The 26,261-nt window shown below is 18.5% G+C and overlaps 1 protein-coding gene across 10 annotated transcripts in view; it reads right to left on the bottom strand.

Annotated features, from left to right (window-relative positions):
• The window catches only part of LOC122714169 (glutamate synthase [NADH]), a 44,794-nt gene extending 19,610 nt beyond the window's left edge, over positions 1-25,184 (bottom strand). For 2 of the 10 annotated variants that reach the window (XM_043935261.1, XM_043935268.1), the window contains exons 1-11: positions 24,720-25,173; positions 20,007-20,192; positions 19,516-19,646; positions 14,851-14,977; positions 9,294-9,419; positions 5,969-6,112; positions 5,653-5,741; positions 5,357-5,561; positions 5,070-5,230; positions 1,626-1,731; positions 606-728 (exon numbers count right to left, since the gene is read on the bottom strand). In XM_043935261.1, coding sequence (XP_043791196.1) covers positions 606-728; positions 1,626-1,731; positions 5,070-5,230; positions 5,357-5,561; positions 5,653-5,741; positions 5,969-6,112; positions 9,294-9,419; positions 14,851-14,977; positions 19,516-19,646; positions 20,007-20,135 — 1,341 coding nt within the window. In that variant the 5' untranslated portion in view covers positions 20,136-20,192; positions 24,720-25,173. Of the gene's footprint in view, positions 1-605; positions 729-1,395; positions 1,513-1,625; positions 1,732-5,069; positions 5,257-5,356; positions 5,562-5,652; positions 5,742-5,968; positions 6,113-9,293; positions 9,420-14,850; positions 14,978-19,515; positions 19,647-20,006; positions 20,193-20,374; positions 20,745-20,803; positions 21,125-24,719 lie in introns of those variants that run through there. The other 8 variants (XM_043935262.1, XM_043935263.1, XM_043935267.1 and 5 more) reach the window with 8 other exon arrangements.
• Positions 25,185-26,261: the final 1,077 nt, after the last annotated feature.

The raw sequence follows: 26,261 nt of genomic DNA, 5'->3' as shown, positions 1-26,261 counted from the left end.
CCCAAAATTATTCGAATGACAATATTTGGTAACTTAAGTATATTTAATTCTTCGATAACGAATAATTGGATTTTTTGGACTATCAAAATTAAAATGTAGCATGATAATAATAGAATAAAAATTATTATGAAATAGAAATAGAAAGTCAGTATAACTCTGATCGTCATCAAATGTGTTTTTGAATTATATTAATTAAAATATATGAAATATTTGAAAACAATAGCGCGAAGAATTATACTATAGATATCATTTTTTTAACTGCTACAGTTTACAATGTTTGCCGCTGAAATTTTGTATCCTATACAGAATCTTATACATAGATATAAAGCCAATATAATATTATCTGATAATTCTTACAATGAAAATAGTTATATTAATAACAATAATCTTAAAAATTATTATATTAATCACATTTACATATGAAGTATTCAATATGATGCTGGAAATTTTTTATTAATATCTCGAAAAATAATTAATGAAATTTTATATTTGGGATCAAATTTTATGTCAATCAATCATCGAAATTTTTCAAAAAATTAGATTAAATTTCATATATTAATAATATATTATTTAACAATCGGAAAAAAAGAAATAAAAAAAAATACCTGATCTTTTAGCCATTTAGAATGTGGTCTACTTCTCGAAATTTGCAATTTCAATTCTACATCCTCTATGATCTTCTTTTCATATGTATCAACCAATAGCATTCTACCAGGTTTCAAGCGACTCTATAAAATGAAATATAAATAATTATTATTAAATCATATATGTGATTTATTATAACATATTTCTAAAATTAAAATAGATTTAAATTTATTATTATAAATTATATAATAATAGATTTAAATAAATTTGTATAAATTTATTTTTTTAATTAATTTTATATTATATCTATGGTATATTAAAAAAATATTAAAAAAAATTAATAAAATATAACTTAATTTTTTTTTCATAAATTCAAGAATAATACATAATAAAAAATGGACATTATATTAGATTTAATACTAAATCATTCATTTATAAAATTACTCCTTAAAAAATAATAGTAATATAATAAATTTTAAAATATAAATATTTGATTAACCATTTCAATATTTTAAATTAATAATATTTTACTGCGAGAACAAAATAATTAAATAAAATTAATTTATGTTACATAAATAGAAAAAGCTATGTTACATAAATAGAATATCATATATTACAAAATACAGACAGATGCGCATATATTTTATAATTTCTTGTGATCAGTTTTAAATTTATAACATAAAATTTAAAAAGAAATGTAAAAGGAAATGTATAAATTAAAAAGAATAGAGAGCAAAGCGTACAAATAAGAACTCACCCAAAATAAAGAATTAGAAAAAGATATTAATTTGCTTCATAAGAAAAAATTACCGTTTATAAATATGCTTTAAGACACGAATTCGTTCCGAGCACTGTATTTAACTTGCTAATTGTTCAGAAAAAGCTTTGCTCCTTGTGTGCATGCAGTATTCCTTCTAGAACTGAAATTCTGTATATCGAAAATAATATAGAGAAAAAACATGTGAATGGCTGATTATATATGAACTGTTGTTTCTTCAAGGATAAGATCTGATCGATATCATATATATTTTCTCATTTACCTTTAGAACTATGTTGTTGGATGGAGTATCATAAACACCCACTTCAGAAGCCATTACCATCATATTATCCTTAGTGACATAGAAACGCGATGGGCGCAGGCCATTTCTGTCAAATAAAAATTTTATATTATTATCTCATTTTTGCGTATTAGTATCAATTAAAACTTCTTCTTAATACATTTTACTTATTTTTTTCTATTTTTTTGACTTTTTTATACATATAATTAACTTTCGATCGGGGGATGCTTCGGGATACAATAGACTTAATGTGAGTCATTGTAAACAATTTTTTTTCTATTTATTTTATTTCTTTTTTATAAGTATTTTAAGAATTTTAAAAAGATAATTCTATTTCAAAATATTATTTCAGTGATCGAAAAATATTAGTTATCAATATATCGTATTTGTTATACATTTAGGATTATGAATATACTATTACATAAAAATAAAAAAATATGTATTAGAGTAATCATCGCATTTCCAATATTTTATATGAAATATTCTGTAAATATCATTATCATTATCATATCATTGACTATTCGACTAATATGACTACTATGAAAGTAATTGTATTAATTATGTCTAGATAGATAGAATTTTTTATTAATATTTTAAAAACTAATAAAAATTCAAAATTAAAATTTTAGATTTAAAATCTATATTCTCTTTTTTTTCTCTCCTCTAAATTTTATTTAATATTATTATATGCTTTTCGAAAAAATATCCAAATTATTTTTTTAATATCTTTGAAAATTGTAAAAAAATTGTAAAAAAATTTTTATTTCTTAATTTTTGATTTCACATCATGTTTTTAAAAAATAAAAAAAATGGATTATTATATTTTGCGAAATTTTTCTATGAAAAAGTTAAATGAAATTTTAATAAATAATTAAATCTTATTTTGTTATTTTAATTTACAAAATAATAAATTGGAAAGCCTATTTGCCTTAGATAAAAAAATAAATTGTGTATTGCTCTAATACAACTATATTTTAATGAAATCTACGAAGAAATATCATTTATATTTATAGAAAAATTTGATTAACTTTTTTTTAGCAAATAACATTTTTTTATAGTAATTTGTAATATGCTTTTTTATTTTAAGTGTTTATTTTAAGTGTTATATTCATATTTATAAAAAAAATATCATCAAATAATAGAAATCACAAGATGATTACTTCCATTACGAAAGAGATAAAAAAATATCAGAAAAAATAGAAGGATGTATGTGATATGCGCTTCTTAATTCCGAGACTAAAAAACTTTTGATATATTCAATTCAATTCTACATATACATCTATATCTTTGACAATGTATGCATTAATACGATATGATAGTTTATCTATTGTTTTTATAAATACATCGCGACATTCAAAAAATATATATATATATATAAAATAGATAGATGAGTAAAAAATTAAATGATAAGAATTCTTTATGGATTATAATTACAACAATAAATATCAAGAATGATGATATTTATTATAATTTCAATTATCTAAAAAAATTGTTTTATATTTTTTAATATATTTTAAGTTGTTTTATATTTTATTTTTGCATTCCACAAATCCAAAGAAATACTCGATATTAGAATCGAAACATTTTACATATATTTCGAAACATAATCTATAAAAAAATAAGTTTTTGACTGTCTATCTGTTATATATTTTAGACTATTTGCTGCAATATATTTTAAAAAATAATAGATAAAAAGTTGTACCATGCTGACATAATATTGTTAACATATTCAATATATTTCAATTGTAACTAAAAGTTTTTTATTAATATTTCGAAAATTAATTCGATTCGGAACTAAAAATTTTATATTTAAGATTCTATCCCTTTTTCCTTTCTCATTTTAAAATTTCAATTCGTTCGGCCAAAGAATACATACTGCATTTAATCCAAATAGGATAAGATTATCCAATCGGATAGGACAATTTCGAATAATGGTATTAATATTAATTATATAATTATTATGGTATTAATATTAATTATTAATACAAAAAAATTATATTAATTAATATTAATTATAAAAAAACCGAAATTATAACATTGTATCAAAGCTATGTTATTTTCATTAAATGAAAAAATTTTGCATAAAATTTTTTTTTGTAATAATGTAGCTATGGAAGCTAGTTATTAGCTAATGCTAATAATGCTATAGCAAAGTGAGTTTATAAGTTAACTATAGTATGTTTTAATTGTTTTTTTTATTTATGTAATAAAAAATAGTATTTTTATAAGTGATATTTTTACTTTCAAATAATTCTCACAATATAAGAATTTGATTATTTAATGGCTTTGCAAGCTCATACGTGTTACAAGTCTTTTTATATCTTCTCGTCATGTGGTTTTTTACCATATACAAAAAAATCTAATTTAGAAACATCAAAATTTTTAATATGATGAATTAATAAATTTGAATTTTAAAACGAATTAATGAATTTATAAATTTTCTATTTTTATATTGTGCAATAAGAAAAATATATTACATTTTTGGAAAGATATTTTTCAGATTTGTTCTTAAAATAAACGAACAGTAGTTATTTCATAATATAAATTTTTATAAATTAATACAAAATTATAATAAATTTAATCTTTGCTATATATACACTATAAAAAATAGATAGTTATTTGTTTGTTATTCCAATGATAATTTTATATTTCATCTTTTACTAAAATTATAATTTTCAGAATATATAATGGGTGAATTAATGACTACATTTAATAAATACATATTTATTCATAAAGAATAAATGCAAAATGCAAAAAATAAAATATAAAATAATCCTTAAATGATTAAAATTATGATGATCGAAATGATAATGATTTATTATATCAATCGTATAATTGTATTGTATTGTAAATAATTGTTGCATTTCATGTACATGCTACTATAAATATATATGTATAAACGAAATTCAATATAGTGATAATACTATTTTTTATTTTTATTTCAATATTTCGAAAATTAAACTCGATCGCTAGTTATATTTATAAGAAAAGATTATTTAAAATTTCATCCTCTGTGTATTTAAAAATTATCAAAATTGGAGAGATAATTATACGTTTTACTTAACAAAATCTATAAAAAGATAAAAAATATAAAATTTTTTTTTTATTCCATACGTATCATTTTCATAGACAAGAGTTTCTCATCAATATTTCAAATTTATTACAAAGAAAAAAAAAAAATAATTCTTATTAATAACACTTTATGTATATTTTATCTATGAAATATTATGGCAACATATCATTCGCTTTTTCTTATTTAATACATAAAGTTTTCTGTAAAGTTTATGACACACACACATACATACATGTACATATATTTTATCGAAATATTACATAAATAAAATTAAAGAAAATTACACGAGAAAAAAATGAAAAATAAAAATTATAACTAAATAAAATGAAAATTAAATACATATTAAATTCTACCTATCTAAAATAGCACCAACATAGCGTCCATCCGTAAAAGTTAAAAGAGCAGGACCATCCCAAGGTTCCATCGCACATGCAGCCCAATGATAAAAATCTCGTTTTTCTGTTGCCATCGTTAAATCGTTTTGCCATGCTTCTGGTACCATTGTCATTACTGCCTAAATATATATTTTCTTCAGATTTCCTTCAATCGTCATAAATAAATGAAAAAGCGAATCAAAACTACTATACTATATAATATCATACAATTTCACAATTATATATTATATATATGTTTCACGTACCTCTGGTAAAGATCGTTGACCCACCATTACCAAAAATTCTAAAACACAATCAACGGCTCCTGAATCCGAGAGATTTGGCTCTACTACAGGATAAAGCTGTTTCAATTGTTCGCCAAAAAGTTTACTACTCATCACTCCTTCACGGGCTTTCATTAGGTTCACGTTACCTCTTAAAGTATTAATTTCACCATTGTGCGCTAATAATCTATAAACATCGAATTATATGAATATTCATATAATATCATGTGTATGCGCATATATATTATATATGCAATTTATGATTAAACATTGTTTACCGAAGAGGATGCGCTCTTTCCCAACTAGGAAATGTATTTGTGGAGAATCTTGTATGAACTAATGCCAAATAGGTTTCAAAATTTGGAGACTATAATAAATATAAATAAAATATTATTTATATATATGGTATTTTTATAAGATGATTATATATTTATATGTATAATCTGAATAAAAATATAAAAAGATCATAAATAATTGTTATTTATATATCAATCGACTGTATTCAGTGTTAAAATAATATTTATAATTTTTTTTTAATTAGATTTATTTTACGATCTAATTATATCTCTAAATAAACTATATATTATTATATACCTTCAAATCTAAAAAATAAAGCCATAATTGATCCGCCGTCAATTGTCCTTTGTAAACTATTGTTCGTATAGAAAGTGAACATATGTAGTATCTAATTCCTAATTGTGGTATAGAATGGGATGATCTTTTCCTCAAAATAAAAACCTGTGTGTAAAAAAGTGGAAATCTAAGTTAGATTTAGAATTCAACAAATTAACATTATAAATTTAAATGAAAAATTAAAATATTAAGACGACATAATTATTTTTATTTTATTTTTTTATTTATCGAGATATTATATATTAAAACTATTTATTTTTTTGTATTTCTTTAAAGCTATCAGTTATTCAATAGTTATTTTGCATTTATATAAATTAATATAATATAATTTTATTAATGTTTTGGTAATATTAAAATTGAATTATATATCAAAAGTAAGAATATTAAAGAATTCGACTTAATCTTAAAATAAGAATAGAAGACAATTATGAATATATGAGCATAAATAATTATTATTATAAGTTTTGTAAAAAAAAAATCAAATAAAAATCTTGTAAAAAATAAAAAATTCAAAGAACAATTAACATGCATATTTTTATTGCAATATTATTTTATATTATTTTTACATTTTTTAATGAAAAGTTTTTTATTTGAAATAAATTATTTATATTTTATGGAATTTCGTAAATATTTCTGGAAAAATCTATCTAAAATCTATTTAGAAAAAATATAGGAATGAATTTATCTAGAAAAATGTATCTAAAGAAAATATAGGAATGAATTTTAAATTAGTATTTTTTGAAAAAATATTTCAAAGGAACATATGCATACTATATATTATCGCTATAAATAGTTTATATGAATTCAATATTTTACTAAAAATATGCAATAATTAAATATCAAAATCAAAAATCAAAAATCAAAAATATTTCACAATTCAAGAATGTTACTATTTTTGATAAATTCAAATATATTGTATGTAAGATACCGAATGATGCAACAATAGGAAAAATTCAAGTATTTTATATGATAATATATGATAATATTTTATATGATAATATATACTTGCAAATATGGCAATGATCCCGTCTCTTCGTTCACAAATAATAAAACCGAATGAAAATAGGTCGAAATAGAGAAAAAGAAAAATTAAAAAGATTAATTAAAGTAAAAAAACATTGGTTGTTTTGAACATTATCAATAAATTCAATTTTATAGAGTTTTTCTAATATATTTGCGTGTACGATTACTATCGATATTTTTTTTACAAACTTTTACATATTTTACATAAAAAGATCAAATATTGAGCAATATTTTTCTGTACAAATAAGCAATTCGATTTTAATTTTTAAAAATATTTACAAAAATTATATGTTTAAAAATTATTATTCAAACGAATATATACGTTCGTGATATATAATTGTTTTTACAAATAAAAATACATCACAGCAGTTGACATCCAGATGAATTGATTAAAAAGTTATTTCTCCATGAATTTGAAATATTTTAATCTAATATACTCTAAAAAAAAAATAACTCTATAAAAAGTTTAGAAATTGAATTTTTTGAATCTGTGAAAAACGAAAATAAAATATAAAATTTTTATGCAACTGAAATTATAATAATCGAATGATTACAATGATAATCATAACAATATAAACTATTAATATCAGCATAATATTTAGGATCCATTAATGAATATTATAATATATATATATATATATATATTTTGGTTGTCAAAGGATTATTTTATATTTTTCTTTCGAACTCTGCAAATTTGAAAAATCTATATGTCGGAATTGAAATATTTGAAATCTATCAAAATCCATAAGAGAATAACTTTTTGATTGGTTAACTTTTTATTTGTTATATTTTTTAAATATCGACTATTACGATATATTATTATTAATATATTATTTATTTTTATATTATATGTATCATATTATATAAATAAAAAATATGTGTAACAAAATTCTATATGAAAGTAGCATTTTTTTTTGCAAACATTTGGAAAATAAAGAATATATGAAAAAATTCGAAGATGTATACTTACTTAATAAATATTAGTGATGGGATATTTGTAAAAACTACATACTAGCAAACAATTTATTTTTTGCATGAGCGATTCTCATAATGTAATAATAGTGGACAAGTTGAAGTAAATTGTACATTTTAAAATACTAGATAATAGATACTGATGAATATAATTAGATATCATCAATTATTCAATACTTGATTACTATAGTGAAAATTATTATATTAATAATAGCATACAACATATTAGTAATGTCTATATATACAACTTTCAATTATATTAAAAATTTTTATTAATATCTCAGAAATTAATAAATATTCAAATTAGAGTTTTAGATCTAACAAATAAGGTTATAACTTTTAATTGTAAGATTCATTTCTTTTGTCCTATATTACTTTAAAATTTCTTAATGATTAACAACTGAAGCTTTTCGAAATAACAGTTTTTTGCGAATAACTCGAAAATTAAAATCGATAGTTATGTTTAAAGGAAAAAGTTCAAAACTTCTTCACAATATATTTCAAATTTATTAAGATCGATGAAGAGAAAATTAATCAATAGATTGATTGAAAAATTTAAAATATGTTTTGAAAAATCACTATCAATTTCCATTAAAAAAAGTTTTTTTATAGTTCTTTTAAATAAATATTCAATTTAATTTAAGTATTAAAAAAAGTATTATAAATAAAAATATTATAAAAAATTTATTATTTTAAAGATTTTTTAAATCCCTCATTTGTCACAGAAATAAGTGATTTTTATTATATAAAATATTTCGAACGTTATTAGTATATTATTTGCTGCAAGATGTAGATAAGCAGCAATTTAAAAAATAAAATAATTTTTAGACAATACAATAATTAAATTCATAACTATAAAATTTACAATCAAACCAAATTTATTTAGAAAATATCTATAATAAATTTGAATTAAAAATTTTGTTTTAGCGATATAGAATAATGATATCAAATATTATTTAAATATTTGTATATGATATGCATAATATTTTTTTGTATTTTTTTTGTATTATTTTGTATTATTTTATGTATTATATATATATATATATATATATATATATATATATATATCGTTCAAAACGATAATGTTGATAACATATATATTTCATATATTAAAATATATTATTTTATGACATGAAAATTAGTGAGATAGTTTATATTTTAAATATAAAAAATTTAATTTTATTTAAGATGAAAAATTTAACGTAAGTTATCTAGTAAATTGAACAATTGAATATTGAACAATATAATTCAAATAATATCAGATATAAATAAAATTCAAAATAATACATACTTGACGTTCAAGATTAATATTGTCTTCATTACCAACAACAAAGACTTGACGCATGTAAGGTTCACATTTTCGCGCTACTTGACCAATTCGTATGTTGTCTGTTGGAATATCTCGCCAACAAATTACCTAAAAATAATATTGTAAAAAAAAGATATAAAAATTATTATTTTAATTTTTTATTTTATAATTATGTTATACTATATAATAAATATTGAATAAATACAAAAAATTCAGAATTTAAACATTATTTTTGTTTATTTATTTTTGATATAACTTGAACAAAGTTTTTGTAAATATTTTTTAATATAAAAATGGATAGTGAATAAAAGCCAAATTTGAAAATCGAATGTAAAAAAACAATATTAATACAATATTGAAATTTTTTTTATTAAATAAAATTATCAATATTATTTGTAAAGATTTATTAAATTAAATTAAATTTAATACAATTTAAATCGTATTTATCTATGTATAATCTATGTAATAAATATATTTAATAAATAATAATTTTTTTCATCTGTTAACTTTTATAATAAATAAATAAATATAATTCAAATTATTATATTCTATTTATATAAATTATATTTTAATGATAATCTTAAAAATTCTTCAAAAATCTTAAAAATATTCATAAAAATTTCATTAAAAAAATAAGAAATAAAAAAATTCTATTATTATATTACTATTCGAGGCATAAATTCGAGTAAATCAGATTACTTTATTTGATCATTATCAACTTTAATTAAGATACACATATATATATATCAATGAATAATTCAAGAACATTATTCGTAAACAATATTTAAAAGTCAATAATTTGTTGCATATTATTCGCTATTTGCAAAAATATCCATATTATTGATAATATACACTCGCTGCAGAAAGTAAGTTGATAAATTTAAAAATTATATTTTGTTAAACTAAATTAAAAATGAAATTAAAAATTGAATGGAAAAAATAGTTAATCGATAATAAATATTAAAGTATTTCATATATTTAAGTTTACATTACATGGAATTTATATTAAGAATTATAATAAAAATTATAATAAATAATTTGTATAATCGTATATATTATAATATACATAATAAGAATTATAATAAATAATTTATATAATCGTGTTCGAAAAATATGTTGACATAAGGTAAATCATGTAAGAAATAAAATTTTAAATAATAGAAAATATATGATAGATAACTTAATATGAAATTTGATATTTTCAATTGTTTTAAAAAACTTTTTGAATATGGATTTTTTTTTATATATTTTCTATTAATTTATTATTTATTTTGATAAATTTCAAATCATGTCTTTGATAATATCTTTTGAAATAGCAATTTATTATTTTTCAATATTCTAGTATATTTTTATAAAAATGATGTTATGAATGTTAGATAAAATCAAAATTTTATACTGATCATCACAATATTAAAATTAATATTATTTTCTTTGAAAAATTTAATGCTAATTTTATCTATGTATTTAAAATTAATGTTTAATTATAATTAAAATAATTGGTGCTTTATAATATAAAAATATTTATTTTTTATTATTATTAACTAATTCTGTTAAATTGTGATAGAAAATGTGATAGAATATTCATAAATCCCTAATTTTGTCAATATTACTAATTCATTGATAAATAAATCACTAATAACAAAATTCTATATTTAATAGTTGAGATAAAATTTTTATCGATTAATTTTTATTTTAAAAATTTTTTCCATTTTTTTTTTTACACGAAGTAGTAAATATCTTCGTTTATTTGAATAATATTAAAATTTGATATATAATTATAATATATATTTTATAATATATTTTATTATTTACTTTATTGTACTATATTTGTATTTATTTATTTACTTTATTGTACTATATTTTACTATATTGTTTTTTTTATCTTTTATATGTAAATTTTACAAATTTTAGTTAAAATATCTTCTAAATCTATGATTTTTTTTATATAAGTAAATTTTTTTTAGGAAATACACAAATCTCTTAAAATATATTTTATTAAAAAAAAAACTTAAAAGAAACATTATTTTATATAATGTTTATATTACATTTCTTTCTTATGAAGATATGATTCAAATCTTAATTTTTTTATGAAATGAAAATTTTGTACTACTTCTGTATATCATGCGATCTTTATGATTTCATAAATATCTATGAATGTTTTGATTTTAAAAAATTATTTTTTAAATGTTTTACTAATTTTTTTACATATTTTGTAATATGTAACGATATTAAAACATAATATACTCTTTTAAATATGTGTTTTTTCGTTTGCTAAATATTCGTAATTTTTATTTTTTACATTTTAACATTTTAATACTTTACAAACTTTTAATATTTTAAAATAATATTATTTTTTAAAAACAAAGAAATATGAAATAATACGAAAAAAAATATTAAAAAATTAAAAAAATTAAAAAAAATATTAAAATATTAAAAAAATTAAAAATACAAAATATGATTTAAATATTAATCTTTTAAAAAGATGATTAAAAATAATAATAAAATTTAACTAAAAATATTAATTTATTAATATTAATTTATCTACATATACATATTTTATATACATTTTGATTCTACATTAAGAACAAAATTTAAATATGTGAATTTCAAGAAATGATAATAATAAAATATTTTAAATAAATGAAAAATATTTTTTTTTTTTTGAAATAAAAAAAAATCAGAAATAAAGAAATTTCAAGTAAATCAACATATTTCCCGCGAATTTATTCTTAGAGTACTCTCCTTTTTTATCACGCCAGCGAACAATACTTGAACAATTATCTGTTACCATTCAAACTGAGGTCTGTTTTTCATTTTACTTTATTTAATGCAAATTTTAATTGTTCATAATTTAATAAATAAGTTTCATTCCATATTTTTATATACCAATTTTTGTATTTGTTTGTAAGGCTCTGAATGTATCGATATATTAAACAATTTGTAAATGCAAAATAAAAATATTAAAAATAAGATTATTTAAATATTAAAATAAAATTTAAAATTAAATTAAAATATTATTTTAAAATAAAATAATATTAAAATAATATTTTATAAAAATATTTATCATATAAATTAAAGAGACTAATTAAATAGAAACTTTTAATAAACTTATAAAAATTTGTTATCTAATTCAATTATCTTAATAATATATTTTAGGAAATTATCATTATAAAAATTGTTTGTCGATTAAGATTAATCAATCATTTTCTCTTTGATTTCTATTTTAAATCATTATTTCAAATACATATTAAAAAATAGATATCTAATTGAAATGTTTATTATTGTTTATTATACATTTGCAAAATCAAATAAGTATTTGAAATAGTAATTTTATTTGATATAAATATTATTTCAAATTAATCTTATCTAAGAAAATTAAGATATATTTTTATTTTTTATTTTAAATATTATTATAGAATTAACACAAATATCTAGAATGAACACAAACAAGAGAAAAAAAGGATGGTGATCTACGAAAATTTAGATATATATTATAGAAATTATAAATTACAGTATGAATTTAAAATAATTAAAAACATATATATCTTTGTTGTTTTTTTGACTTGAATGATCAAAGAGTTGAAATCTAATTTTAATATATTTGCTAGAATAAACATATAATAACGAATAAAAACTTAATTCAATGCTTGTTTTATGAAAAATGTGATAATAATTATTTTAAAAATAATTAAAATAAAAAATAAAAAATAAAATTAAGATAATTATAAAATGAATCTAATAAATAAAATATAACATTTTTTTTCTTTATTAATAATATACTATATATTAATAATTTAAAAATATAAAAAAAATAGTAACTTGATATAATGTAATTTATAATTTTATATATCTCATTGAAAATTTAAAGAACGAATAGTATTAAAAAATAGATAATAATAATTAAATAAATAATAATTAAATAATTAAATAAAAAATAAAAAATAAAAAAATAGAAAAATAATTAGTCATTATCTGTTGACAATTGTAGAAAATAATTTTATTTTAAAATCATTTCTTCGATTTTTCAAGTTTGAATTATGAAATTCAACATGAAGTCATTCACGAAAGAAAAAAAAAATCATTTTTTTCATATGATAAAAGGATTATTCCTTTTGAAATTGCAAGCAAATATATAATTATGTCTTAATTTCGAAATAATATATTACAAAAAATTTTGCGATTACATTCGATGAAAATGGAAAAACACTGAATAGCAGCCTAAGAAACTACTAATAAGAAATAAATTAATGAATAGATCATTTATCATTTGTTAAAAAAGTATTGATTTAAAAATTAAAGAACAAAAAAACCTGATATGTGTGTTATTTTTTTATTAGAAAGTATATATATATATATCTTTCTAATAAAAATATAATACAATCTATGAAAAGAATTTATTAATAAAAATATTAATTTATTAATAAAAATGGATTGTAAATGATTAGGAAAAAATGATATAATTCGTTAAAACTAATACTAGTATTGAATTTCATAAATAGAAATAGATCAAATATCGAAAATAAAACGAATTATGAAATTTAAAAACAAATTTATTATGGAGTTAAGTTTTTTCATACAAAAATATTAGACTTTTGATAAAAATTGAAAGAATAATATAATATTTTACGAAATAATTTACCAACAATTGTCAATTTCATCATATAATAAAAATTATAATAAAAATCGTTTCTTTGCAAATTGAGAATTCAAAAATACATAAAAATAATACAGTAAAAATAGTAAAAAATTGGCTTCATAATTAAAATTTTTCGAATGAAACGATATAAAACTCTTAATATTAATCCAATTGAAAATTTATGAATTAATTATTATTAAAAAAAAGTTAAGTAAATTCGAGAATCTATCAATAAGTTATGGATATGATAGGGGATGAAAAAAATATAGAAATTATAAATAAGTTAATATGTTTCTTAGAATATAAACATTGAAAAAAAATGAATAATATTAATAATAATAAAATACAATAAAAAGTTGATTTATATATAAAATATTAAAGTACAAAATATTGCGTTATATTTTTTTTGAAAATATTTTATATATTATTAATATAAACTAAAATAAAAAATTATATTTCATTTATGAGGTTATCTAATTATAATAATTTAATTTTATAAAATATTTGAAATTGGAGCATTTTTCATGAGACAAACATTGAATATTTATATTTTTGTTTTTTGTTTTTATTTACACTTGCTTCTTATATATATATATCAAACAAATATCATTTATTATTTGCTAATCAATTTAGTGAACAATATTTGCAATATATGCTGTTTGCATGGGAATTATTACGATTATCGAGCACTAATATTTTTGTAAATGAAGTGTTTGTGAGCAATAATTGCAAAATGATACAGCAAACGGACTTAATAAAAAATTTTTTCTTTAATAAAAATATACAATTTGTAAGAATATTAATATTATTATTTTTTGCAATTATACAATATTTATTTTTATCAAAAAATGCTTATAATATAATGAATCAAAAAAATTATTGAAAAAAAATAATATATCATACCCTCAAAAAGCATTCTTCAGCTAATTTTTCAAATGCAGCTTCAGCTTGTTGATGTGAATTTTTATCAAGAAACAGAATACCAGTAGCATAATGACCAAATTCTGGTAATTCGATGTTTTGTTGTTTGCTGAAAAATAAAAAGATTTGAGGAAAATACTTATAATAAGTTTTATACAGTATAAAATATGCAACATATAAATTTTAGTTTTAATCATCAATATCAATAATAATTTCATACAATACATTCATTGCTATAATATTAGGTAAAAATAATATAAGATAATAATATAATATATATAAGAATAATATTTTTATGTCTATTCATATTTATTATTAGTGAAAAGTTGGTCAGTTATGAAATTATTATTAAATTAAATTAAATTAAATTAAATTAAATTTTTTATTATTTTTAAGTTAAATTTTATTTTATTTTTTAAATATTATTTTATTATTTCAATTTATCAATAAAATTGATATGAAATCATATTAATACAATTTTAGACTTGAAATCATTTGAAATAACGAAATTATTTAAATAATCAAGAATGCATTGTACTATATAATATTCTCCATTCATTAGGTTTTAGAAAATTTTGATTTCTTTTGATATGTTTTAACATTTATAATGCGACAAATGTGAATATCTGATGTTCATTTACTGTTGTGTTTCTAAAGCGAACTATAATGTTATGATAGGCATCAATAAACAGTAGATTTAAAACAACGATGGAAACATACTGGAAATGATATAATCATTTTCAGTCTCATATGAATCATTAAACTCATTACTACATCATAATAGATTTTCATATCTATTTATATATATTTTTACTATATATATATATATAGAGAGAGAGAGAGAGAGAGAGAGAGAGCGCTTTAGTTTTTTCATGTATAGTGTATAGCTCATATAGTATACAAAAGAATTAATACGTTGAAGAACAGTGTTAAAAATATTATTATAGTAAATATATTCTAAGTTTATATAAAATTAAATTTAGAATATATATATATATAATTTAGAATATATATAATTTTATCATGTATTTTTTAATTATGTAAATAATAATTTGAAAATAATTTAGAAAATTTTTTAAATACTTAAATAAACTGATAAGTTATTTCAGATATTTTTTTTTTTATTACATATAAACTGATGATATTGGATGCTATATAGATTATATTTTTTATAACAAATGATTTAGAAAAAATTTTTATACTAACAAAAAAAAATATGAAAAGTTCTGACAATATTAACATACAACATGTACTAAAATTGAATAATTTAGATTTAACTTGATGTTTAAATTTATTTATTTTGATATTTAAAATTATTATTAAAACAATTATAAATATAATTAAAACAATTATAAATATAATATATAGTTGGAAAATTTTGTACATAAGATTAGTAATACTTAATAAATATAATTAGATATATAATTTACATTTTACGATTTTTTTTTACGAATTTATAATACAATATGATAAATTTTGCCTTTTAATCAAAGATAAAATTCTGATTAATAAATTAAAATTTGCAGTACTAATGATGCAAAAGTATAATAAAATATTATTATTAATACAATCTATAAATACTATTAACACTAATTAATTATATTATTAATAAAATTAATAATATATAAAAATTTTAATTTTTCCAAAATAAAACAGAAAATAAAAAAAAATTAACGCCTATAATATAATACTTATAAAATATAAAAATATATTTTATAAAAAAAGACAATTTAGATAATTATATATAATTATATAAAAGAATATAGAAATGAAATATAAAATATTAGTTAATCGCATGAAAATTAACGGACTTAAAAAGAGTTATAAGAAATAGAAAATATATTTTGAGAAATAAAATTATATTCAGTAAAAATAAACTAATCTATTTGTTTAAAATATCAATACTAGAACAAAAAGTAAATAGATAGATAATATTTAATTTTTAAAAAATAATTAGCTAAAATGGAACATTAATGTTTCTTTTAAACAAAAAATAAAAATAAAAAGATATCATATACTAATAAAGATATCATAAATTTAAAGGAATTATTAATTTTGTGATGGTTCCAAAAAGCATTTTTTATGTACATCAGAATAAGAAAAGTTGACATATTGAAGTTTTAATAAATTGATAACATAATAATTATTTTTTTAAATTGAAAAAAATCATTAATAAATAAAGCAATGCTTTTTAGTTTTTATATTATATTTTAATGATTTAATTGATTTTTTATAATTTAATAAATCAACATCGTAAATTCTTAGAAACAAAAGAAATGTTACGTATAAGAAAATTAAAATTTTTATTTATTATAAATTGTATTATTGAGTTGAAAATATTTGTATTATTTTTAAATTATTACTTCAAAAAAAATCAATTAAAATTCTTAATAAAAAGTTAGAGAAATATTAAATGGATAATTATCAAATATTAATTAATATAAATATAATAATTAATAAAAATTCATTTGTTTATAAATGAAATAATTAACAAAATTCAAGATTAAATATTTGAAAGAAAAAAATATTTCATTTAATTCAAATTTCATTTAAATCATTTAAAATCAAACAAAAATATTTTAATTTGTGCCACTTCTTAATGAACTAACAATCGAATGAAATTTTTAGTAATTTGAATATTTTAGTAATATTTTAAGAAAATATTTGTTTAGAAAACAAACAATTTAATTCGATAATATGAAATCAGTTAATATAATTTTACAATATAAAATTAATTTCATAATGAATATTATTCAAAATCAAATAGAACATTGAAAAATTACATGAATTTTATAATCATTTTTTAGCGATCAATTTTTTGATTATTATCAATCAAATACAGTTCTGTTCTGAAAATAAACAATTCGCTCGAAAAAAGCAATTATTTATCAGGTATACTTATTATTCGCTTTTATTCTAAAACGGGACGAAAAATTCAAGATGACAATAAATTGTTAAGTTATAAAATGAACAACAATATTATCCTTCGAAAAAAGAATAAAATAATAAAATTAATGATAGATTAATCATTTTAATCTATCATTACGATTTAGAGCTTATGTAAAGATTTATGGCTTTTTATTTTCATCAAGTAATCCTAATATTTTTCATTTTTCAAATTATTGTCAAGTTAATGTCAATGGATTTTATCAAGTTACATATTTCAGATATATACCATGAAAAAATTAGGAAATCTGATTCTTCTTTGATAATGATGCTTTTTTTATTTATCAATTTTATTATTTTTTTTTTGTTTTATATTTTTTGTTTTATAAGGAAGAAATAGACATATATATACATACCAAATTATGTTTTGCCATAACTTTTCAAAATATCAATTGAAAAAAATGATATGAAGTATAACTGTAAATCTTTCTTAGAAAATTATTTATCTTAAAATTCCATTATGGCACCAATTGTTCTATCCTTATTTTAGAACACATTCATTACTTCTCTTTTTCTCGGAAAAGTCAGTTAAAGATATGAAGAAAATACCAATAATGTACATATATATAGTTTTGAAATTTTTAGAATAAGACATAGAATTATAAAATCATAGAATCATAGAATCATAAAATAATCGTACATTGTTGAAATAATTAGATTTCAGAGAGAATAATAATAAAATTTACATAAATTAAGATCTTTGAAATAATCATGTTTTAAAAAAAATAGTAGTTTTTAGAATTCATAAATCAGACTGAGAATTAAATTTGATCTAAAAATTATATATGTAATTTGAAAAGTTTTTGCATTTATAAACATCACAATTTGTACAATATTCAATAAAATGAAAAATCAAAATTGCTATATCCTAACATGAGTCTTATCAGTAAATGCGTTAATATTTGTAACACAATACATATATTATATGTAATATGTATTTGTTTTACTATTTCCGTGTAGAATTAAGTTATCTTCGGATTTTTTAAATACATTTAAGTAAAATATATTAACGATAAATACAAGATGAGTTATTTCAAATAATTCATAAATTATTTGATATATAAAAAAATGAAAAAAAAAATATGAACAGAAAAGTATTTTTTCACAATACAAGTTTTATAAAATTCAAATTAAAATATCGTCTTATGATTTTTTATTATAAATATATTCTTTGTAATTTAATTTTATGTTCAATGAACAATAAGAAATGATTTTTATTGTATGCATCAATTAATTGATTAAAAATTCACGATTTTATATAAGAAAACAAAGTTGATTTTTATAGATTTTCTACATGTTCATAAAATTGATAAGTATCAAATTATGTCCTTCTTTTGCACCATGAAATTTTTGTATGAAAAATTTTTTACAATTTAATTTATGAATTATTTGAAATAGTTATATTTTATAATTCATTATATATATATGATTATATAATTTGTGATATTATTTGCTAATAATAATAAAAATAATAAATAAATATATATAATAATATTAATATTAATAATAAAGTTAATAAAAAAATAAACATGCAATATTTATATAAAAAATATAAACATAAAGCGAGATAAATTACAATTTCATCATCGATATGCATAAATTATGAAATTGCGGGCATACATTATTGAACCAGTACATTCTATTAATATATCACAGAATGATAAAGCAATAGAAAATCCATGAATTGTGGTTATCTCTTACCGCAATTCATCGGCGTAATACTCATGTGGAATTGCACATAAAACACCGGCTCCATCACCAGTGTCGTTATCACAAGCACAGGCACCCCGATGGTTCATGCGCGCTGAAAGAACCTCCGCATCGCGAACAATCTACGATAAGAAAATGAGAAGTATGCATATTTCGAGCAAACGATAAATAGAAACCATGATCTTATATACAATAATTATACTAGATACGAATTCGCGTGAACATGGATGAAAAATTTCTACTTATCACAAATTCATGTCTATTAAATTAAATTAAATTAAATCAATTATAAATATTATCGAACATAAAAAAAAAGTATTTAAATAATAGAAATAAAACAATCCTTTCAACAAAAATCAATTCGTTGATTAATTTGCCATCTCTTTCAATTTTCTTTCTTATTCGTTTAAAATAAATAAAAAATAAAATTCTAATTATATTTAATCAAATATAATAAAAATTTATGACTATCACTATCTTACCTTATGTGATTTTTTTCCATCTATGGCAACAATAAATCCGACACCGCAAGCATCTTTTTCAAGAAGTGGATCGTAGAGAGCTTGTTTTGGAGGAAGACTCCAAAATTTGGCTTCATTCATATTTTTCATTTAAAAATTTCTACCAATTTCGAATTAACTCGTAGAAATTTCACTTTCACTAAAACACTAAATAGAATTAAAAAATTTATAAAATATTATGACTGGAAAAAAAGAAAATAGAAATGATAAACTTTATTAGAAAAAAAAAAAAAAAAAAAAAAAAAAAAAAAAAATAAAAAAAATAAACTTTATTAGAAAAAAATAAAAATGATAAAAATATAATTGAATTGTTATGATCGTAATTTTACCAAAATGAGATCCGTAAAGTTACATACGTCGTCTAAGAAATACGAAAACTGAATATACTTGGGCGCACACTCCTGCCCCATTGATTCATTACGTAAATTGTATGCGCGTAAAGTCTATTTAATCGTCTATTGCAAAAGATAAACTATGACCGTGAAGAGGGAAATTGCCGCGTTCAAAAAGTAAAAGAAACAGGTGCTGCGTAAATTGTTCGAAACATCCAAATTAAACAGAAAAGAGAATTTATTTGAAATTTGATTAATACTTTTTTTTATATAACTTATTTAAAAAATATTAACAAATTTACAAGAAGATTCAGATTCAAGTATAGAATAAAACTGAATACGTATGTTTTGATCTTTTGCGTTGCTCCTCTTCTATATATACATAGATATATGTACATGGTATAGAATACTTTAAGCACTACTTACTTAGTTTCTCTCTCTCCCTCTCACACGCGCACGTGCGCACACCATATACAATATTCAAGTTGAAATTTGATGTGTCGCGAATCCGATATGGTAAATTGTTGATATCATTGATCAGAGGTCACCTCTGCGGTCGAATTCGAAGGCGTAGATTCTTATATACATATTCTTCTATCAAAGGTAATATAAAACTAGACCTTGTTATTGTATTATACCGAATTGATCGATTGAGAACAAGAAATTTCATTCTTTATACTATTGTCTAATAATTATTAATATTATAACGCTTATAATTATCACGATAAATTTTTACCTAAGGGGAAAAAAACGTGTTCATTTAAAATAAATATTTTTTTAAATAGAAATCCTTTTTTAAATAGAAATAGAAGAATAATATAATAGGCAAAAATTCACCTACTCTTTCATCAATATTTTTGATATAATTTTCAATTAGTAACTCTTATTCATATATGGCTTTCATATAGTTACATAATAATTAGTTCTTAATCAATAAATTGTAGTAATCATAATTAAATACTATGTGTAACACAAGATTTGTTGAAATAGAAAAATCTATTTTAGAAGATAAAAAAGGTAAATATATTACATATATATATATATATATATATACATGTATAAATAGTAACATATTAGATATACTGAAAAACTTTCAAAAGAAAAAAATTTCAATTTTTTTTCCCATTAAAATTAAAAAAATAAGAGAGCAAAAAATATGTTTTCGATAGATTCTTGATAATTTCAAATATGTGTAAAAATGGATTAAAATAAAAATTATTAAATTATTAAATATTCATGCGACACAAATAAATATTTCTTGAAATTATTTTTAATAATTTCTCACATTTCACATTTAATAACAGATTTATAAAATATGAGTATAATTTGCAATTAGTTGAACATGCTTACCCTTGATTAAATTTCCTTATAACATTTATACTTTTTTTAAACAGTTTACAAATATATTTTTTTTTTATTATTTGCAAATAATTATTTATAAATATTTGAAATTTTAAAAAGAGTATGGACTAAATTTTTACTGTTATAATAATACTGTTATAATGGTTATCGAAAAATTTTTATTTTATTGTTGTTTCTTCAATAATTATATTTCATTTTTTTCTTTCTTCTTTTTTTTTTAATATTTTATTTTCTTTATTTTTCTGACATCTCATCATTATTTTGTCATATTATTATCAATATCATTGAAATTGGTGCCATATATCGCCTTTATTGTCATATCGAGATATGGATAAAATGACGATTATTTTTTCTTAAGGATTTTTTACGTATTGTTGTTGAATTTCTTCAAACTTGTCTGCACTTATATTGTATATAATTATATTATACTGTATATAAATATTCTTTACTAATAAGTAAATACTTATTTTTTTTTCGATTCATGTTACTACCATATTCTATTCGCTATATGTAAATTTTATTTCAGTTTTGTTTAGCTTTATTTTCTTTTTGTCTGTCTTCGTCTCTTCTCTTTTCCTCTCATCTTCTTAATCCGCTTAACATCATACTACAATCACTATCATTTCATTCTTCTATTTTTTTCTTTTCTTTTATCTTTTTCTCCTTCTGCTTTTTCTAGTTCACTATCTAAATCTGAATATTCTACATTTATGTTTCAACTAAATTTCAATATATTTATATTTTATTATCTGTTTTCCAAAATTTATGTAAAATTTTTATATTTCGCATTTTCTATCGAGTATCTATCGCGCAAAATTTATCTATATAAATTTTTTTATTTCATCGAATTTCATCTAAATACATTAAATATATTCATATATCTTTTTAATTTTAAACATAATAAAGTTAGAATTTGTTTGATACAATTTTACAATATATGTATTTTTATAATAACTTTATAACATTATATACTTTTATAACTTATTTACTAATGCATTTCAAAATTTTTAAAAAATTTTTCTAATTTTCAAATATTTCGATTTTGAAGAATATATGAATATAATAAATTACATGAAATTACATGAAATTGCAAAAAAAATATAAATTTAAAATTTAAAATTTAAAAAGAATTGAAAAAACACAAAATTTATCTTTATTCTATAAAATTAAATGTCAATATATATTATATTAATATTAATAATTAATACTCATCGCACAAATTTTATTCTTATATATACCCATACGCGACACATCAAATTTCAATATTTGACAAATCAATAATATTTTTTGTTTATACGATAATTTTATGAAATATTGAATTATGAAATTTATAAATACGTATACAACGACGAGCTTAGCTGATGTAGATATACATATGTACTTAGATATTTGGCATTTTGCCAATGCATCAATAGAATCTCGAAAATTTTCAGTTTCCCTTAAAATACATTTCTTAAAATACATTTCACATTTTAACGCGAAAATCATTGATAACATTACATTTTAATTTATATATTTTCTATATTTTATTCGCTACATATTTTAGTTTGTAAATTTTTTATAAATAATTTAACTTGTAAATTTTTTGTAATGAAATATTTTTATAACATCATTTATTCTTTTTTTAGATAAATATTAATTATCCTATTTGATTCTTTTTATTCTATTTTCTCTTATTTTCTCTTGTGTTCTATCTTTATCAAAGTTACATTATCTTTATATACAACATACTAAATTTTTATTTATAATATATATTATATTTATCTTATAAATTTCTATAATTTTAATTTAAAATAATTAGAAGAGAGAAAGAGAGAGAGAGAAAGAAGAGTGAAAGAAGAGAAAAAAAAGAAAATATTCTTTTCTCCATTACATGTATATTAAATATCATATTTATATCAAAAAATATTATCTGAAACTTTCCTCTTGGGAAATTTTAATTTTAAAGATAATAATAATGTCAGAACAGAAAAACTCGTTATCGTTATGAATGCAATAGAGATACATTAAGAAATATATGTTTTGTGTATTTATGTATATATATATATATATATATATATAAATAACATATATATATATATAATAACATGTAAATGCGTATATTATTTAATCTAATTTTTCAATCACATCTAAATATTCATCTAAATATTTTTCTTTTAAGAATATCAATTAAATTAAATTTTACGATATCTTTGAAAATATTTTAATTAATCATTCATAATTAATTATTAATAAATAATTAAATTAAATTTTATGATATCTTTGAAAATATTTTAATTAATCATTCATAATTAATTATTACTTCATCATTTAATTTTTGCTAATCTAATTGTATATTAATTATTTTATAGATTTATAGATTATTTATTATTTTAATGGAGAAAAGATTGAATAAAGAATATATAATTTTATATAAATAAAAATAATTAATATATCACTTCAAAATTTCGATAAATTATTATAATGAAAATTATACTTTATACAATTATTATATTTTGAATTAGCAAGAATATTTTATGAATAATAAAAATTATATGAATTCAACTTGAATGTCAAATAAATATTGATTCCAATCAATTTTACATGATCCTTATAATCCGATCAATCACTTATACACATATATAATATGCGCACGCACATAACATGCACAAACGACGTCAATGATTCTATATCTATAACGTTAACGATCGATAATTTACATATATCCCATTTAAGATATTATAAAATTAATATTTCTATTATTTGTTTCACTAAAATAACGAAATATCTATAAATAAACTTTCATATTTTAAATGTTTTAAATTATATATCTCATATAGCCAGTTTTATTCAATATTTTTTAGATTAATTAAATCAATTTCATTTTATTTATATACATCTTATATATATATATATATATATATATATATATATATATATAATTCTAATTATAACATATGTTTATGTAAAATTAAAATAGAAAAATAAAAGAAAAATTTACCTATCAATTCGTATCAATGATTAATATACATGTGCTTAATCCGTAATGGTTAGTTCGCAAAACTGCAAATTACGTTGCCACATTCAATTTTAATATATAATTTTTGTTTGTTATATTTAATAATCTTTTCTTTGATTTTCTAACCAATTCCTGTATATTAATACACTGCCAGTAAATCAACTAATATTTTGTTCAAAGTTTATTCATTATTGAAACAGTTTTCTAGTTATTGTTTTCAAGTATCCAACAATTGTATCAATGTAAAAAATCACTTGAAACTAAGTAAATTTTTATTATTGTTTTAAATAATTCACTATTATGAGTATCATGTAATCGGATAACAAGAAATCACTCACAATCCAATCAATTCTCTGACTCTGAATTCAGTTTGAAGTAGATATGACCGTATTTTATGAATTGAGAAGAAAATGTTTCCTTCCACCTGACTGCGACTATGCCGCCTCTCTCGGCAAATTTCTAGTCAATATCAGCTAAATTGTAATATGTATGTAGCATGCGCTCTCTATAGTACAAAAAGTCGATACGTTTAAAACATCTTTGATTGGTTGACTCATTGTACGTCTAAAAATCTAAAAATACTTTATTTTAATATAAAATAAATTTGATTTAATAAAATTTCACCATAAAATTCTTTACTTTTAATTTAAGAGTTTCATCATTAAATCTTGTTGAAAATTATAAATTATTTACTTTCAATTTATGGACACGGTATAAGATATATTTAAGATAGAATAAGATAGAATTCTAGTTATTTTTTTTTTTTAAATTATTAATATAATATACATTGATATATGATGACAATTCTTTATATACATATGAATTCTTTATAACAATTTATACATATATATGTTTGATATTATATTATATATTTAATTATAAAAATATTATATTATATTATATATTTTAAAATTTATTTAATGACATTAAGTTGAATATATTACATTTGTAAGAAAAGTAATTTTAAAATTATATATTTGTCTATAATTTTTGTTTAAATATATATTATAATAATTAAATCTTCTGAACAAACGGATGTTTCAAAAATAGATGAATTATTATTAAAAATTATAATTACAAATTAATTTTCCTAATCTTTAATTATTATTTATTAATTAATTCTTCATTAAATCTATTTTTTATCTATTTATTATTTTTTCATTCATTTTATTTTCATTTATTTATTGCTACTTTCAAAATATTTTTATATATTCATATCTTTCGAAATATCCATTTGATGTAATAAAAGAATATTTTCATATGCAAATGAACTTTTTTAGAGATAGAGTTTTATTTCGATAATTATTTTTTTCAATTACATATTATTTTTTATCTAAATTATTTTATTATTTTTATGAAACTAGGTATTATTAAAAAAAATTTTAATTTTGTAATAATTTTAATTATATAAAATATAATTTTTTTTTATCACTATAGATTGCAAATAATTTTTTTTATTTTTCAATTGCATTATATATTTTTTACAATAATTAAAAAATACGTGATTTATAGATATAATTGTTA

The sequence above is a fragment of the Apis laboriosa genome, unplaced genomic scaffold (genome assembly GCF_014066325.1).
Source record: "Apis laboriosa isolate Shangri-la unplaced genomic scaffold, ASM1406632v1 scaffold289_cov146, whole genome shotgun sequence".
NCBI classification, from domain to species: domain Eukaryota; kingdom Metazoa; phylum Arthropoda; class Insecta; order Hymenoptera; family Apidae; genus Apis; species Apis laboriosa.
The sequence above is the reverse complement of the archived record's forward strand: the minus strand, read 5'-3'. Positions and strand labels throughout refer to the sequence as shown.